Here is an 18,747-nt window from a genome sequence, read left to right on the forward strand (position 1 = left end):
AACAATGAGGACTGATGAGAAGCCAAGGTCAATGACAAGGGGTTTTGATCCTACTTCATGTTCTGGCTTGGTGGGAGCCTAGCCAGTTTGGACGTTCACCTTCCTAGACATGGACGGAGGGGGGAGGACCTTGGACTTTCCACAGGGCAGGGAACCATGACTGCTCTTTGGATAGGAGAGGGAGGGGAGAGGAGTGGGGGGAGGGGGAGAAGAGAGGGGGGAGGGGGAGAAGAGTGGGGGAGGGGGAGGGAAATGGGAGGCTGGGAGGAAGCGGAAACTTCTTTTTCTTATTCTCAATAAAAAAAAAAGAAGGTCCAATTTTACCCTTTCCCTAACACCTTGTACATCACCATTTTCTTAGTCTGACTTGTCCACTGTGTTTCCTTCTGCAGAAGATAAACAAATGCATGTGCAGTCAGGATTTCCTACTCACAAGTTGCACATTTGTGGATTCAACAAAAGCTAATGAACATATTTTCAAGAGAAGGTTGCCTCTGGGGGCTAGGGAAATGGGTCAGCGGATGGCTTGCTACACAACATGAGCTCCTGAGTTTGATCCGTAGCATCCATATAAAAAGACAGATTTGGTAGTGTGTGCAATCCAGTACTGAGGAGGGGCAGACAGGAGAATCCCTGAGGCTCATTGGCCAGCCAGGCTAGCCAATTGGCAAGCTGCAGATTCAGTGAGAGGCTGGGTCTCAAACACATGCAGATGGAGAAGGAAGACATTTAATATTGACTTTTGGCCTCCGTGTGCATACACACACAGACACACACACAAAAGAGATTCTGTTGCACTCAAACCATGCAAACTTGGTTTGTTTGGGTTTTTGTCTCTTTTCCCTAAACAATGGTTTACCCACCACTTATATGGTATTTCCATTGTGCTGAGCATCATGAGTCATCTACAGAGGATGGGCGGATGTATCTGTGGTGTGGGTCAATAAAAATGCTACCTTTCAGAAATGCACTTGAGCACTGTTGGTTTCGTTTTCTAGGGGGGTTCGTGAGCCAGCACCCTACACATGGGAACAGCTGTCTGTCTTCTTTACTGACCCCTACTTCTTACCCAGAATGCCATTCACTCCTACAGAAACTTGTTCCTTAGCTTCAACAACAAATCCTGGAAATCTCTCCAAATTACTTCTCAGAAGTCTTCTTCCTTCCTAATGGTGGTGAAGAACCCTGTCACATAGGGAGGCCACACTCTACTCACTTGACCTCTTACAGGTCTTGAACTTAATTATTAAATCATAGTTATTACCTCAGCTATTTGTATATATAACAAGGCACACACCTGGAGGTCAAAGGACAATGCAGAAGTCATTTTTTCTACTATATGGAACCCAGGAATCAAACTTGGGTCATTAGGCTTAGAAACAAATGCTTTCATCCATTGAGCCATACCACCAGCCCCACATTTGACTTCTTTAAGTCGCCTACTGTGATAAATACTGCCAATGGGAACACCCTGCATGTGTGCATTTGTATGTCTGGAGGCAGGTCTCCCCGTAGTTCCTGGAAGTGGGCACACTGGGTCATCTTGGGTGTGGTTTCCCTCACTGGAGTCACATTTTTGTACTCCTGCTATGACATTCTCTTAAGAAGGCCGTCTTCTCCAGCTCTGCCCATGGCATACTGCTCATGGCATTCTGGTCTTCCAGGATGTGGGATGGCCAGTGAAGGGCTTGGCCCTAGAGCCAGAGATCAAGATGTCTAAATGCTTTCTTTAATTAAAAAAAAAAGCTGAATTTTCAGTTCTGCTGTGGCAGTAAGCTAGGCACTATGAAGATAAAGGTAGACATTTGATAAGTGTGCTTCTTAGGGCACAGTGGGTCCCTCCTTTGCAGGACACTGTCATTGGCCACCTATCCTCATCAGCAATTCTGAGGAAAAGGGACGCTGCACTCAGTCAATCATGTGTTTCCATCCTGCCCTTACCACCTCTGTGTTATATCCTTGATTGATTAAAGTGGGAAAGTGGAGGGGGACAGGAAAATATATAGCTGATTCCTTCTATTGTATAAGTTGCCAAAACAAACCAACAACAAAAAAAATCAGTGTATTGGAAAAACAAAGAATTGGGCTATTCTAGAAGTCACTCTTCATCTTTCGACTTTCCTAAGAAGCAGCTTCCTTTATGCACAGAAACATGCCAAACTTGTTTGCAGGTTCTTCCTCCCAGACACCACCGTAAAGCCCAATGGAGAGTCACCAGTAAGCAACTGTAACTCAAGATAAGCATCCTTTATTCACAAGTTATCAGCTTGATATACCTAATGTTATATGGGAAGAGGAAACACTTCCAAAAGCTTGACCTTAATTAGTGATTGATGTGGGAGGGCCCAGTCCATTGTGGGTGATGCTACCCCTGGTAGGTGATTCTGGGTTATCTAAGAAAGCAGGCTGAGCAAGCTAGTAAGCAGCATTCCTCAAGGGCCTGTTTCAGCTCTGCCTCCAGGTTCCTGTTTTGGGTTTCTACCCTGGTTTCTCCCAGTTAATGGAGTGTGACCTGAGAGTGCTAAGCTGAAATAAATTCTTTCCTTCTCAAGTTGCTTTTGGTCGTGGTATTTTATCACAACAATAAAAATCCTAACTAGGACAACAGAGTTTGGGAGGCCCAGGATGGTAGCTCATGATAACCTGGGCTATCTGAGACTCTATCTTAAAACATAATGAAAAGCAGCCTGGGAGATGGCTCAGTTGATAAAGTTCTTGCCTTGCTGAAGGGCTTGAGTTTAATCCCCTAAATCCATCTGTATAAAAAAGTCAAAAAAGTATAAAAATAAAACAAACAAAAACCAGTCAAGCACAATGGCATGCCCTTGAAATCCCAGTGCTGAGGATGTAAGGCTCCCCAGTCAGGTCCGTGGGGCTTACTGACCAGCCACCCTTTCCTAGTTGATGAGTTCTAGGCCAGTGAGAGATACCCTGACTTAAAAGACAAGGTGGCAGCACCTATGGATGACACATCTGTGCTGTGGGACAATGCTCTTGTACCCTGTAAAGATCGGTCACATGGCTAAACATAGATAAGAATTCTGGGTTAATTTAAGTTGAAAGAGCTAGTTAATAATAAGCCTGAACTAATAGGCCAAACAGTTTATAATTATTATAAACCTCTGTGTGTTTCTTTGGGACTGAACAGCTGTGGGACCAGGTGGGATAGAAACCTCTGTCTATTCCTCTGGCCTCCACAAGCATACCAGCTTTGTACATTCAAACACAGACACACACACACACACACACACACACACCACCCTACACATACAAATGCATATGTATACCTGTACATACATATACTCACACAAACTTGTAAACACACACACACAGTATGTGGAAAGTCAGGCATGATAGCTCACACCTGTAACTTCAGTAGTTGTAAAGTAGAGACAGGAGTATCAGCAAGAGTTTAAGGCTAGACTAGACACTATTTTAAAAATAAATAAGATAAAGCAATAAAACTATCAAACACTAATATGGGTGGGGCCAGAAGCTTTGGGATTTTAGAATTTTGGTGTCTTGGGAATGAGCTCAAGTATCTACATAAAATTCCACCTGAGTTGCACCCACAAAGTGATGGTAATTTGACAAGGGATAATTTGTGTACATACATCTTAGCAATGTCTGGCCCATGAGGTCAAGTGTGAAACTTTCCACTTGTGTCTAATGCCATCACTCAAATATTTGTATGTAGAACATGGGATTAAGATTTTCAGCATGCAGTAAAAGGGGAAGAGGAAAGAGCTGGATGTTTAAAGGAGAACTGCTAAAAAAAGAGTTTGGGGTTTGCCAGTTTCTGTGGGGTAAACACTCCCAATATGACTGATTTCCAGCTACCATCACTATGTTGTGGAATACAAAGTTAAGAAAAGGATTAACACACAGCTCTTGAAAGCCAGCGTGGGCCCAGGACCCCTCTACACTACTGGCTCTGAGACATGTGTTAACCCTGGCTTCTCCTGACCACAAGTGAGGTGGTCAGTCCACACTCACCTCTCTCAAAGGAATTCTTGATGTCATTGACTTCAACTTGAGACCCTGGAACTCTGAATATTCCCTGCTGCTGGAGTCCTAAAAAAGAAATAACAGCACAAGCAAACAGTAAATGTAAATAACACGAGGCCTAGACTTCATGTGGCCACTGGACTTACTGACAATTCTCTCCAGGGCTCATCTCTTTCTTTTCCCATCTTTTATGTAGCCATTCCTGGTGACAAGCTCCTAGTTGAAACCTCAAATGGGCCTTGACAATGAGCTACAGCTGGCAACTGGCTCCCTCCCACATGGGTAATCTCTGGCCTTTAGAAAACCTAAACTTCAGAGTACATCCTGGCCTGGGATTGGGGAGTCAGAGAGTTTGAGTCCATGGCTCAGTGGCAGAGTGCTTTGTCTTGTGGACACTAGGCCCTGGGTTAGGTCCCCAGTGCCAAAAATCAGTAAATACAATAAATTGGTTAGCTCCTATTAATATGAGCAGAATTGCTCATATTACAGTTCCAGCATTTTCAAGACTAAAACTGAGGCAGGAGGATTTTACAGAGTTCAAGGATAGCCAGGGCTACAGAATAACACCCCTTTCCAAGAAAGAAAAAATAAAAAGTGTGAACTCAATATTAAAAAGCAGCATGGCTGCTCACTCTTTCTTCCTTCCTTCCTTCATCTCTTTCTTTCCTTCTTTCTTTCTTTCTTTCTTTCTTTCTTTCTTTCTTTCTTTCCCTCCTTCCTTTCTTTTCCTTCCTTCCTTCCTTCCTTCCTTCCTTTTCTTTCTTTTTTTATTTTTTAGCATTTCTAAGAAACAATAGCAAAGCAGTGCAGTCCCTGATACCCGGCAGCTCTGAGGACCAAACAGTGACCCACACAATTGTAGGAACCAGAGGGCCAGCCTCTCTCAAATGGAAATTACTGCAGACACTGGGTACCTTTTCCTGTCTTAGGTAGAACAATTCTTCATGCTACAATTTATTGTTTCCCCTTAAAAGTAAGGACTTAGTAGACATTTGGCTAGGACATATTATGCGCTTTGGTTGTTAGTTTTTGGGTTTTTGCTTTGTTTTGTTTTTGTGTATTCATTTAAGCCTTCCACACTAAGGCTTAGCCACTAGAAGACCAGGGGCTGACACAACGAGCTTCTAAAACTCCTTCATGTGTCATGCTCACTGCTAAACAAGGTATGCACATGGATAGTAAGTTGTGACATGATATGGATGCCCAGGCTGACCTCGAAGTTACTAGGTAGCTCAGGCCAGCCTCCAACTCTCAGTGATCCTTCTGCCTCAGTCTCCCTAATGCTGAGATGAAAGGCATATACACCCACAAGTGTGGCTTTGTTTAGTATTTCTACTACCCCCAGAGCCCTCTCCCACCCTTCTGGGACATTATCCCTAACCACCACTGCCATTCTCCACTCTCCCCCACCCCAGCTGCATGGATGCTCTCCTTGGGGCTCTTCTCCCATTTTGGTCAAGCAGCCTACCCCCAAAGTCACTGTCTATACTTCTTTTAACTAGTCATATGGTAGAGTTACTATGAGGCATGATATTACAGTCTATTATATCCATGAGCTACTATATTTAGTGGCTCAAATAATAACAGCTTGAAAATTCAAGAAAAAGTTGTATCTGTATTAGATATGTATAGATATTGTTTTACTAGTCCCAAACAATATTACTATTTCCAGAGCATTTACATAGGACTTGGTCCTATCTGTCTCTCTGCGTGACTCACTGACTATGGGAAGATTACATGGGTGGTGGGTAAAAGCCATAGCATTTTATACACTGGACCTTAGATCTCCTGATCTGGCTGGCAGTCTGCAGGCCTATCTCTAATCCCTAGAGATGCCAAAGGGTGACTACAATTCTTTTTTCTGCTGTTGATTTCCTTGCTTTTGTGAGAATGTTAGGCCTGCAGGGACGACAAAGTGTTTGCCTCTATTGCTCCTGCATTCCTCACAGCCAAAATGGAGCCTGTTACGTTCTGAGGTGAATGAGTAAGTTAAACACAAGTTTGCCATGGTTAACAAATTCCCGACACCATTCCCTTCATGGAGTTTACAATCTATCAACCCTATTGACTGTAAGTGAGGACAGAGCTGGAATAGTCTTTCTGTCCATGTCATCAGTACTGCCCCGTGACCAGATGTGCTGGGCCCCTCACACAACCTTCCTTCTCTCACCCCGGACACAGACATGCAGACTCCAAAGACAGCGCTCTGAGTAACAGCCATTCCCTGGAGCAGAGTGAGGACAGGAAGTCTTCCAAGGTGACTGAGAATATAATTTTCTCCCAGAACAGGCCAGCACTATTCCACAGTGAACTGAACACACTGAGCTGAGATGGCACTTACCATATAAATTGATGAATCGGATACAGCTCTCGACTACAAGTGGTATAGCCTGTCCTGAATCCTTAAGAAAGACAAAAGAGAGTGAGTTTTATCAGGCTTGGCATCCAGCCACAGGAAGGACATCGCAAACACAATGATCAAGTCAAGCCAGAAGATTAGTACCACGTGATTAGTAGGAAACCAAGCAAGGAACTGCTAACTCTAGTCTCCAGGAATAGTTACCATACAGCCTTCGGTTAAGTGCAGAAGAAGGCATAGCTAGGATTAATTCAAAGAAATGCTCTCTCTTCTTACCCATCTGGCAAGGAACTGGGCTCAGCTTGACAGGCACACTGGGGGCAGGAGAGATGGAAGCCAGTGTGTGGAGGTGGCTGGAGTCTGACCTTGAAGGATGACCTGCCTTCTCCCAACTACACTTAGCCCAAACTCAGCATCTTTTCCTGGGGCTTGGGGATGAAGAGGCAGGATCAATGCCTTTCCCCATTACTGAGGTTGTCCCACGTCAGAACTGAGAACACATTTTGGGTGAGGAAGCCCTGTCCCTTACAAACCCTGGGAGGCTCTAAGAAGGGAAGGTGAATCTCAGTCATAATGTCTCAACTATCCAGGTAGTTTGCTTAACAGTAAGCAAGGTATGTGGAGAAGTTCTAGTAGATACTAATATCAGACATTGGCCATCTGATGGCCAACTTCAATTGAAAAGACTCAATGGGATGCAATTTAAATAGTTATGCATAGGATGTGAAAGGACATTCAATCACACTTTTCTAGATTAGTCTACAGTTTCTAGGGGTTGGGCAAGAGTCAGGTTTTTTTCAGAGTCCTAAAACTGGGTGGACTGTGTTACTTTACATCATGATGTTAGGTCACATCACGAGTATCATTTAAAAAACAAAACAAAACTTTCTTTTAAAAGGACCATATTAGATCACAAGCCTCCCCAGAAGGCTAGTAACTTGGTGGGCTCTTGGCTCTGCCACACCCCCCACCTGCTGATGCTGCATCTGGGGAGAGGATAGGAGACAGGCCCATCAAGCCACAGGGAATGTGGACATTCTCTAGAAGGCTTTGGATCTACTATTTGCATGGGGCTCATGGGCCTAGCTAGTAAATACCTGGTTCCTGGTTCGAGCATTTCTTCTTCCTCTGATAACAAAAAAAGAAACAGGCAGCAAAGCAGGAGAAAAAGAAAAGATTATGCAGGAGTAAGATCAGTTAGAGTATGCAGATCCTTCAGAGTCCGTGAATGCCAAAACGCAATGGCAGCCAGCAATGGTCCTGGTGCATTTGCCCATCAACCTGCCCACGGGGAGAAACCTCAGCCTTGGGGCCTCCTAGGACTTCTAAAGCAGTCCCCAGCCAGCCTTCCAATAGGCTGCCCAGCCTCTTTCTCAGATAGCAGCGATTCCTTGTCAATATGTAGGAAATGTGTGTTAACCTTGTTCCCAGATCCACATCTATTGTCTCCTCAACACAAGGGATTCATCAATGAGCGAGAGTTCACTGAAGACCTATAAGGTTAGCCCATTTGCCCACAGAAGGGATCTTTCATGTCTTTTGTAAGCTGGCTCCTAGAATTCATCTCTGGAATCCTCAATTCTTGGATAGATGTTCTACTTCATAAGATCTCCTTAGACAGGATGCAGCAGGTTGCATCAGATTCCAGACTCCAAACATACCCAATACCCTGATAAGCTTCTCTCAGTAGAAGCATGGCTCTGCTCCCCTTTCTAAACCCCTTACTGTCACCCTGGCACTGAAACCCTCTAGGAACACAGAAGCTGGTAAGAGTGGAGATGAGGGAGAGAGTAAGTTGGAACACCTTAGTGACTTTGAGGGTGCATTGAAGCCTTTGTCCCCACGTTGAGAGAGCCTGCCCGACTTTTCTGGTCACATGGACAGTGACTCAAGGGTCTAGGTGGGAGCTGAGTCTCACACAAGCTCAGTGAAGAAACCAAGCTGACTAACAGACACATGCCTTCCTAGGGCACAGTATGCCCAGTCCTGCCATCTCAACAACTGGGATCTGAGTCGCTCTGATGTCAGCTAAACCCTGAACCCAGTAACAGCCTGGTCCAAAAGGACTCGTGAGATGGTGTCCTAAAATTAATAATAGAGCAGGCTTAAACAGTGCCAGGCGTGATCTAGAAACATGCATGCATCAGCTCACTCTGTGCTCTCCTAAATCCCCAGGGTGTTTACTCACATTTCACAGGGCAAGAATGGGGACTCTCCTCCAGCCCCACAGTGGACCTTTGGGCTTTACCATGGACTATACTATAAAATAGAGTCTCCTTAAGAGGAAAAAAAAACACAGAGTTTTTGATTTTTATAAGGGGTTGGCTCAGGAAGAGCCCAGGAAGTTCAAAAGTCTAACTCCACAAATACTTCTCTATAATTGATGTGGGCTTCTCTCTTTGTCCTGCCTAGGTGTCATAATCGCAGCATCACAGTGGGATTATTTGATCAAAACTCTTCTTATAGGCCTGGATTGTCAAAGCCGAGGACTCCGCTGTACATTCAGACAGTGTGAGAATTAGGATAGAAGCTGAAATTCTCCTCTCGGCAGTGGAAGGAGTGGCTACAGATGCTGCCCTTCACTCTCTGGAATTCTTTAGAGTAAGTCTGTGTCATATGGAGCTTTGGCGAGTTTGCTCATAGTAGGTCCACAGCTGAAGTCCTCACTGATTGGAGGCAGCCTAAGTGCAGAGGGAGTATAAAGACACGCTCTTGTGTTCCACCAACCACCTTCTCTTCCCTAGTCAAATGGCTATTGTTCTTCCAAGTATTCTGCCATTCCCTCCCACAGAGCTGGCTCATCCCTCTTTGGAGATTTTCCTCAGAGCCAGTTGACCAGTATCACTGTACCACACTTCCTCTTGCCATTTCATCCCTTCAATGGTGCCACAAAGCTATGCTTCAACTGAAACATGTGTGTGCCATAGTGATGGTGGTAGGAGGGTATTCATGTTCATGTGTATGTGTTAGCATGTGCATGTGGTCAAAGGTCAACCTCACGTGTCATTCCTCAGGCACCAGCCACCTTGATTTTGGGCTCTTCAATTAGGTTAGGCTGGCTAGCCAGGGAGCCACTGGTATCCACCGAATTCCTTAGTACTAGGATTCCAAGTGTGTGCAACCATTCCCAGCGTTTTAACACAGGTTGTGGAGACTATACTCAGGTCCTCATGCTTGCATGACATGCCTTGTAATTACACTATCCCCGCAGCCTTGTGGTGTGGAGGTTTTAATTCTGGTGGACCAAAGTATCCATGCTAGCAGGAAGTTTTGGCACCAATGATAAAGGTTGTGTAACAGGCTCTAAAGAAGATTAGCCAAACACTACTGGGGCATGGTGATGTAGTAGGATAGTAAGATGGTTCCCAAAGTAACCACCTGAGGGGCAAACAAACACTCATGGAGTCAAATAAGGTCTAAAGTGTTGGTCAGGTGCATGGTCAAGTTGCTTTCTAGCCCCACTATGAAGATATTCAGTTCCACTAAAGATGTGATCTTCAAACAGTGTCAAGTAAGAGTCAGCCCCTTCCATGTATACGGACTGATCTCCCATTTCCAGAGATCAGAGAGACTCAGGGATGGAGTCCCCATCTCAGATCTCACTGCATCGTTCCCTCCAGGGTCTCCTGTCCTGCTCCTCTCTTATTCCTCCTCATCCTTTCAAAACCCTGGCAATGTCACCTGGGTCCCAGCTCACAGCTCTTCTTGCTCTGAATTGCAATAGCATGTTCCTGCAGGACTCAATTGCAATAGCATGTTCCTGCGGGACTGAATTGCAGTAGCATGTTCCTGTGGGGCTTCTCATGTGACTCTCCCTGCACTCGTGGCCCCTTGCTAGGCTCTGTAAAGACAGGAAATGATCAGCCAGCTCCTTTGCAGCCTGGAGAATGGCTCAGCCGGGAGCAAGGGGAAGTGAGAGGGAAAGGAGAAGACAGAGAGGTGAGGAGGAAACAAAGCATCCTTTTGACGCAGCCTCACCTGCCGTGACCACTGAGTGCTTCTCTACGAGTCACAATGTTCCCGAGGGACCTCTAATTTGGGGCCTTCAGTCCTACGAGGTATCCTAAGGCATCCCCCAACTGTCCTTGCTCAGGGGAAATCCCTCTTCTCTTTCTCTTCTATTCTGAGAACTCAGTCTACAGGCAGAGAGAGTCCTTTGATCTAGAATGGTCCTGCCTCCCCAATCCATCCCTAAGGCTGACATCTGCGTGTCTGTAGCCCTTCTCTGTCCTCCAGGTCTAACTGCACAGAGGACAGAGGACAGAGAGCTGGTGCATGGGGCAGCCCCTGTAACTCCCAAATCATCACTGATGCCGCGAGACGCCATCCTTCCCCTGACCTACACCAGCCCTTTTTTTCTGTAGAAATTGTCTTCACTGGCTGGGGGGTGGGGGTGGGCTTTCAAATAACTGGTGAAGGCCTCTCATCCTCTTTCTCCAAGAACACATCTTGACTCTAACACCATCTTTGCCTTATTCAGTTTGATCCTGAACGACACTGGGGGGTGAGGACAGAAAAAAACCCACTTAAGCTGAAAGATTTAAATATTGAGCCCAAGCTCAATGTCCAGGGTTAACCTGACATGTAGAAGGACTACCTCAACTCTACTCCCGCCTTTCAAATCAACCATCCAGAGCTAAATTAAGCGAAAGGAACTCTTCTTATGAAAACTCAATGGCTTCCCATGCTAGCAGAGACTCAGCTACCAAACTGTAGCTGCCTCGTATGGAGACCCAGAGGGGCTGTCTTTGTGTTGTTCTTCATCAGTCTCCTGTTGCAGGAGGAGGGGGTGGAGCTGAGTGATAGTTTCCTCAACTGCCCTTCGGGTGTTAGGACTGCAGCTTCGGCAGCAACGAGGCCAGCTGGCTGGGACCACTGTGCTGACTGCCGGTCCACCTCTTCTGTGCTGAAATGATCGGACCCCTCCCCCATGCGGCTGAGAACGATGGACGGCCACTTAGCGGCCACTGGTCAGAAGCACAGTTCTCCAGTGGAATGCCTCACTGAAGCCAAGAACAGACTGCAGTGAGAAGCTACTAGCTCCATGGGGTCTGGCTAAGGGGTTGACAGGGCTGTTAGCTGGAGGGGGCAGGGAGAAGAGAGGCTGCCATTACGTTGGACTCATTCGCGGACTCCATGGCTCCCCAGCAAGTACCTTAATGAACGCTTCCATACTGCCGTTAAAGAGCTTATGGCTATACACTGAAAGAGGCCTAGGTCTCCTCATTTTCTGTGGTTTAGGGGGAAGGCAGGGGGGCCTAGGGGAAAACGGAACAAAAGAAATCAAGAAAGCAACCAACATAAACATACCACTGGGGGAGATGCTCTTCCAAACCACAACGGGAGGAGAACACAAAACACAGCAGGGAGCCTCTGGCCTCCAACACACTGGTTTCCCAAGTTCCATCTGAAGGGCCTCTGGATGTTTCAGGTCTTAGTTTACCCACAATACCAAGCAGGAGCAACTCTCACAAAACACAAACGCATTCTACATCACAGGAAATGGGATAAATCCAAGAAGCGCCTGCAATGCCAATCAGAGGCTGGCATCCTGCAGACCAGATGGAGGTGGGTCAGGGGAGGGAGGTGTCATCTGTAGCCCAGGAAAGCAAGAAACTTTCGAACATAACCGAGAAGGTTTATTTTTGTAATTTCAGCTTAAATCTATCACCAAGGCCCAACTCCCAATGTACTGGGTGCACTGTCTTCCTAATGTCTCTTGACATTTCAAAGGAATATGACTCATGTTTATTGCATAGATCTGAGAGCCAGACAGCTAGATGCCAGGAGGCAAGCTGCAGCTTCTTTGGGATCCGTAGGTGGCCTGGGATGTTATTATCCCACTCATCAATCGAGTACATTTTCGATTGGAGCACTGTCAAATCCATGATCACACTTACCCCAATATCTTCCCATTGCACACGGTTCTATTCTATAGAAACCAGGCCTAGAGAGAGCATCACATCCACCTCTAGCCCCCTCCCCCTCCAAGCCCAGGGTTTTTGCTGTTGTGGTTGTTTGTGGGGAGGGGTGTTTTGTTTCTTTTAATTTCAAGTCATGGGCGCGGCCCTAGGACATCTTGTCATTTCTAACTGCAGACTCATCTGCCTCGTCAGTCCTTGCCAGAGGGATCAGGTTGAAAGTGTCTTGCTTTGCTTTCAGATCTCCATTCCCTGTGTTCTGCTGTTTATCCACAGGGAGGAGAAACCTTATACCACAATCCACCAGGAACAATGAAATGGCCACAGGCGCTAGACCCGTGTCCATAGCTGCTCGCCATGCATAGACCTGGGTTGGCTTGTTTGCTCATTTCACTATATAAAACTGGCCTGATTCAGTGCTGCTGGTCTTCAGGGAAAAAGGTTTTAGAAAGTTAGGAGGAAGCCCCCTTACCAAACGAGGCAGTTCATTTTCAAATGGTTTGGTTCAAACTTTGGAAGCAATAAGTACATACTCAGCCAGGCAGATAATAATGGTCATGTATGAGAAGCAAAGTCTTGCCCTTTCCCTATGTCTTGACTGATTTCTGTACATGGGCAAGAATCTTCTATCTGTTTTTGTTTGTTTCTAAGACAGCGTCTCATATAGTCTAGGGTGGCTTCAAACTTGCTATGTAGCCAAGTATGACCTCACACTCCTCATCCTCCTGCCTCAGTGCTGGGATTACAGGCATGCACCTGCACGCTGGGTTTTATATGATGCTAGCAATTGAAGTCAGGGCCTCATGCATGTTAAGCAAGCATCCTATCAACTAAGGTACATGCCCAGGCCACAGGCAAGAATCATATGGACTGTAGAACCAATCAAGACGAATGAGGGTTGCCCTGCCTCTCTCCCTTGGGTTTAGGGTCATGACCCTTAGCAGTCCAGCCATGCAGGCACTCCAGCCAAGTCCTCCTGGATGGTTAAGTGTTGAGCAAGGCTGCAAACTCCAGGACATGCATGGGCAAAGGCACAGTTAAGTCCAAATAGCATGCCACCCAATCAAGGGAACCAAAAGAACAACACGACCAAAAATTTGAAGAGAAACAACAGGCAAGAGTATCTCCAGCCCATCTTGGATCTGTGTGGATTTGGTTAGCTAAGTCCGTGTCATTTCCTTTCAAAGTATATTACATCTTTTTTTTTTTTTTTGAGGATGCATGAAATCAGGGAGGGGATCTCACACAGGGGATCTGCTTTTGAGTTTTCAAATGTAAAAACTGAAAGAAATGAGCGTCAAAAAATGTGACGCAAAACCATAGGATCCAAATTTAGGGATTAGGGATAAGGAGGACAGCAATGTTGTCACTTGTTTTCGTAGTATTTTGGACTCCAGGGCCACTTCTTTATCTCACATTGCAGGAGCCTGGGAGGCAAAGGAGCCCACAAGAGATTAAGAAATTTGCCCAAGGCCACACAAATGAGATCCTTCAAGAACTGGGAGTTGAATGTAGTTCTTCCTACTAGAGGCTCCAGCACAAGTATGAAGTTGAGAGAGTGATCTTGCCAACTGTCTATTAAGTCCTCATGGCCGGCAAGAGTGGGGATCTTAGCACAGGTACTAAAATACAGAATCAAAAGCTCCAGGGCACCCAGGTTGAGGGTTTTCAAAAAAAAAAACCTCATAAGAGTTTCTGGGTTTTGTTCTTTGAATTTTTTTTATGGAGTAGAATAAAAGGAGATAAATGTAGAGTGTGCTTCCCCGTTTTCTTTGCCAAACCCAGGGTGTAAAAGAAAATGAAGTCTCAATGGCCATCCTTTTGTCGTTCCCCCCTCCCCCACCATGGTGCACTGGGCACTGCCTGGAATCTCTGACAAGGAAACATAGCTATCCCAACTTTGAACAACATCAAATCTGTGTCGACTTACGGGAATGCTGGGTGGGGCACAAAGTGGGGAGCAGGGGGACAGCTCAGCCAAGGAAAGTGGGGCAGCCTAAGCCTTCCATCTCTTCTGCCGCTCAGACGCAGAGCAAAAACAAAAGGGAAGAAAGAGAAAAGCAGGGAAGACAGGAACAGAGACGGCCACAGAGGGGAGGGCAAGGAAACCAGAGACCAATGTCCCCTTTCAGCCTCTCAGCGGGAATGAAACTAGCACATGCTGGCAACACAGGCGCGGCCTCAGAACTAGTCTGTGACAAAGAGCAAGGGATTGAGAATTTCCCTAAACACTCAACAGATGTGAGTATCAGCATCTAAACCGGTGGCAACACTGATGATCGAGGGCGGGTAAGCTCTTGGGCGCTGTGGTTGCATAGCAGGGGCTGGGCTGTACCTGATGGTGATGCTATCAACTAGTTCCCTCTACTCAGGACTAGTGCCTCTTGTCAACCTGGTGAAGGAGACCAACCTCTCTTCAAAACATGATTAACAACTGGTGTTTACATCCCATACTTGGCCATTTTTTTAGCAATTCTTCAAAATACATTAGCACATCTGGTCAGCCTAAATCCCAGGGCTAGGATGTTCTGAGGCTATTCAAAACTATGGCTTATACGTGTGAGAAAAGGGCCATTTAGACGAGGGCAAGAGGAACTTGGCCGAGGGACCCTATCTGATGATGGTCCCAGATGACTTTGACTGTGTGTGAGAATCTACAGTCGGCACAGACAAGGTGCGGAGACATTGTCAAGGGCCTCTAAGACTTAAAAACGCTTTCAGATGGACAATGAGGTCCACAAGTTTAATAATGAGCCAGAAAGTATCTGGCTAGGTCTGCAATTTAGGACAAGATGTCTAAGTGGAGATCCAACCTGAACTTGGATTTCCCAGGCCCTAGGTCAAAACAGGTGAGGAAGACAATATTTCAGGGATGGATATATATATAAAGGAGGGGTGAACCTGAGACCTGGACAAGAGATCTATCGTGGCTCCTCCCCCCACCATCCTCTGGAGCAATCTCCTTCTCCCTACATCTTGGAGATCAGGAGGCAGTGAGCCATGGCCCAATTCTTCCCACTTTGGTATAAAACAGAGCTTCTGTCCTCTTAGAGAATCTCTTATCCGAAAGAAAAAAAAAAAGTAACAGATTTGGGTTCCTCAAAAGTGACCTGCACATCTGCTGTTCCACATGTGGGAGGGTCCTTGTCTGTGAGTCATCTCAGTGTTCCCAAACTGCCTGGGCCCAGAGGCACAGCTGGATTCCTGGAAAGCCCTAAACCTTCACAGCTTCTCAAGCCTTGGCCACGCCTACGTGCTTCCCCAGGAGCAGGGGAGAGTTGAAGGGTCATCTTTGCTCTTGCCAAGTGGGACAGCTTTTCAGGATTCTGAGCCATCGGGGAGAATTCGTTTGGAAGGAAAGAGTGTCATTGGGTGACTGAGCCCCACTGACTGAGGGAAGAAGTAGCTCCCAACTAAAAATTAGCCATAGATGATAAACGGCAGACCCCTGGGCCATTGCTAGCTCATGGTGAAAACTCAGACACCAGGGCAGTGCTGGCTGCTGAGGCATCTGAAGCCTAGGAAAGGCTGAAAGCTGCTGGGTGACAGTGGTCACTGGCTCTGATGTGCTCAGCACAAAGGGAGTTGTAAGGGGAGGCGTGAGTTGCCTATGTGACTGGCCTCACCAGCCCATCCAAGTTCCCGCTAAATTTCAAGCCAAATATGATGGGCAGTGCAGGGAGGGAGGGTGTAATCTGGGCACATGTCCATGTGTATGCAGCATGCGCGTGACCATCTGTGCACAAAACCAGCCAACCCCAAAGCCTTAGCAACTGAGGACCCAGGGTGGCCCTGGATGACCTATAGGGCAGTTTGGGCAGTGGCCATGTAACAGATCCAAGTGAAGAAAACAGCTGCCCTACAGCCTGTGGCTCCTGCTAGTGACTTTAGATACCCTGGAATCAACTACCCTCCCACTGAACAGGGGCATGTCCCCACTGCCCCAAAGCAGCTATGCAAGCACCCTCCTTGTGGCCGGCCTTTGCCAGTCTAAAGCGAAAACGAGCAATGTTGCCTCAGTAGCCACGGAACCCTCCCCCACTGGTGAAAACTATCCAGCTTCCCTAGCTCCCAGGAGGCTACGTTCACTTTACACATCTACCCACCCACTGCATCCTCTCAGACTCCAGGCAGCCAATACAAGGACACAAGATTCCCCAACTCTCACCTGGTTGTGCCGCACTCTGCTCTCTCCCCTGGGGAAAGAAAACAAAATTGCATGTTGGTATTTAATTGGCTTTGGTTGTTTTAGCCAGAGAACTTTGTTTCCCCTTAAAATGACGACAATATCAGAAAGATTTCATGTGCCCATCCTACAGTTGTTCTTTATCCAGCCTCCTGCCCCAGGCAACTGCTAATTTCCCTGTCTTTGCAGGATTGATAGGCATTTCCTAGAAAGAAAATCACTCTCCTTGTGGTTTCTCTCGTGAATCTGGCTTCTTTATCTTACCATAATCTGTCTGTGGTTCATCCATAGATCATGATTCAGAAGTTAGTTTATTTTTTTATGGCAGAATAATATTCCACTGTGTGGACAGACCACAGTTTCCTTACCTACTTGTCAATAACTACCTTTTGTGTAAGAGGTTCCTCAAAGTTTGAAGCATTGTTTCCTGCATGGAAGCTCCTTAAGAAGGAAGGCAAACAAAGTAGATTCAGGAAGCCACTGAAACTGAGCAGATTCACTAGGCCCCTCCTGCTGGAGCAAATATAAAAGCTGAGAGTCCCTCTTAGCCTGGAAGCCAAGCTGCAAAAAAGACTTGATTGAGACCAGACCAGCTGCCTGGAAGAAGCAGAAATCAGCAAGCTTCTTGGAAGAGGTTTAGACCAACGGAGGCACCTGAAAAGGACACTAACACCAGCTATGTGACCTGTTACCTGATCTGGGGTGGGCCTTGTGATGCAGCTGTCTTTGAGCAATATCTGCCCCTATAAGTAACCCCTCACCTATATTCCTGTTAGTAACCCCAATAAAACTCATAGTTTACTAAGACAGACTTTGGTCTGCCACGATAGCCTTATATGGGTTGAGTCACACAATGCTACCCAACAAAGACCGCATACTTTAAATGTTCCCCAAAAAGCTCTTCCCAAGTCCCCAAACTATTCCCATATAAGTCTTCAACAATACCTATACCTTACTAACTACCAAGGTTTGAATATTGTTTGGCCTTAAGTATGAACTCAATAAATATTTACTGAATGGGTAAGTGAAGGAGGAACTCCAGTGACTATAATAGTGTGCAAACAAGTATATCCTGCAATAGGGTAACAAGTGTCACAGCATCATTATACATGGAATACCATCCCTGGAATAGCAGACAAGCAAAAAGATCAGAGCAGACAGAGTGACTAGCTCCAGTTCCTGCTGAAGGGCAGCTTAGATTCCAACCTAAGTTGTCTGACTTTACATCTGCAAACCTGGTTCCACCCACACATACAGGTGAGGGAAAGCAGATAGAATTTGTCTCAAACCCAATTACTTATAAAGGTGGTACTTGGCTTTTTAACAGTAACCCTTCTTCTAGGCTACAGAGATACCTCACCTTAGAAGATTCTCCCTAGCAGGGATGGCGTGCTAAAAACAAGGCGATAAACAGTATCTCCTTCTCCCACAAAACTTCACTGACAATGCAGAGGTCCAAGTCCTTGTATTAAATTTTATCAAGTCACTGTGTAATCACACACAGTGATACTGATATATACATACACATACATATCAGTAATAAGCAAGAGACTGTATATTCTCTTCCCTGTGAGCTAATTCTTCAGATTCTGTTCATTTTGCTCATCTCAATGAACATGATCACATGACAATCCATGTTCCAAGTGTTCAGTGGCCAGTGTGTGATGTGGGATTCCCCTCTGTATGCTGTGAATACCATTGGTTAAATAAAAAATCTGTTTTGGGCCTGTGATAAGGTGGAACAGAGCTAGGTGGGGGAAAACTAAATTGAATGCTGGGAGAAAGAAGGTGGAGCCAAGAGAAGCCATGTAGCCCTGCCAGAGACAGACGTCGGAACTTTACCTGATAAGCCACAGACATGTGGCAATACACAGATTAATAGAAATGGATTAAATTAAGATGTAAGAGTTAGCCAATAAGAAGGTATAGCTAATGGGCCAAGTAATGATTTAATTAATATAGTTTCTGTGTGATTATTTCAGGGCTGAGCAGCCGGGAACAAACAAGTGGCCCCTTACAACAAATTAGTGCCAACAAGGCCAACTGAAATCCATTTAAAACCTGAGAGATATTACAAATAATGCTGCTATGAACATAGTTGAACAAATGCCCCTGTCATATGATCGGGCATCTCTTGGGTATATTCCCAAGAGTGGCATTGCTGGGTCCAGGGGTAGGTTGATCCCGAATTTCCTGAGAAACCGCCACACTGCTTTCCAAAGTGGTTGCACAAGTTTGCATTCCCACCAGCAATGGATGAGGGTACCCCTTTC

General features: G+C 46.0%; 1 protein-coding gene across 4 annotated transcripts in view; it reads right to left on the reverse strand.

Annotated features, from left to right (window-relative positions):
• Window positions 1-18,747, reverse strand: part of Srgap3 (SLIT-ROBO Rho GTPase activating protein 3) — a 427,924-nt gene that overhangs the window by 23,428 nt on the left and 385,749 nt on the right. For 3 of the 4 annotated variants that reach the window (XM_050148545.1, XM_050148544.1, XM_050148546.1), the window contains exons 11-14: window positions 16,457-16,484; window positions 11,523-11,625; window positions 6,350-6,410; window positions 3,997-4,074 (exon numbers count right to left, since the gene is read on the reverse strand). In XM_050148545.1, the coding sequence (XP_050004502.1) occupies window positions 3,997-4,074; window positions 6,350-6,410; window positions 11,523-11,625; window positions 16,457-16,484 (270 nt within the window). The remainder of the gene's footprint in view (window positions 1-3,996; window positions 4,075-6,349; window positions 6,411-11,522; window positions 11,626-16,456; window positions 16,485-18,747) is intronic. The other variant, XR_007592924.1, reaches the window with a different exon arrangement.

This window comes from Alexandromys fortis, unplaced genomic scaffold (assembly GCF_014885135.2).
Source record: "Alexandromys fortis isolate MF-2015 unplaced genomic scaffold, M_Fortis_MF-2015_v1.1 scaffold_59, whole genome shotgun sequence".
NCBI lineage: Eukaryota > Metazoa > Chordata > Mammalia > Rodentia > Cricetidae > Alexandromys > Alexandromys fortis.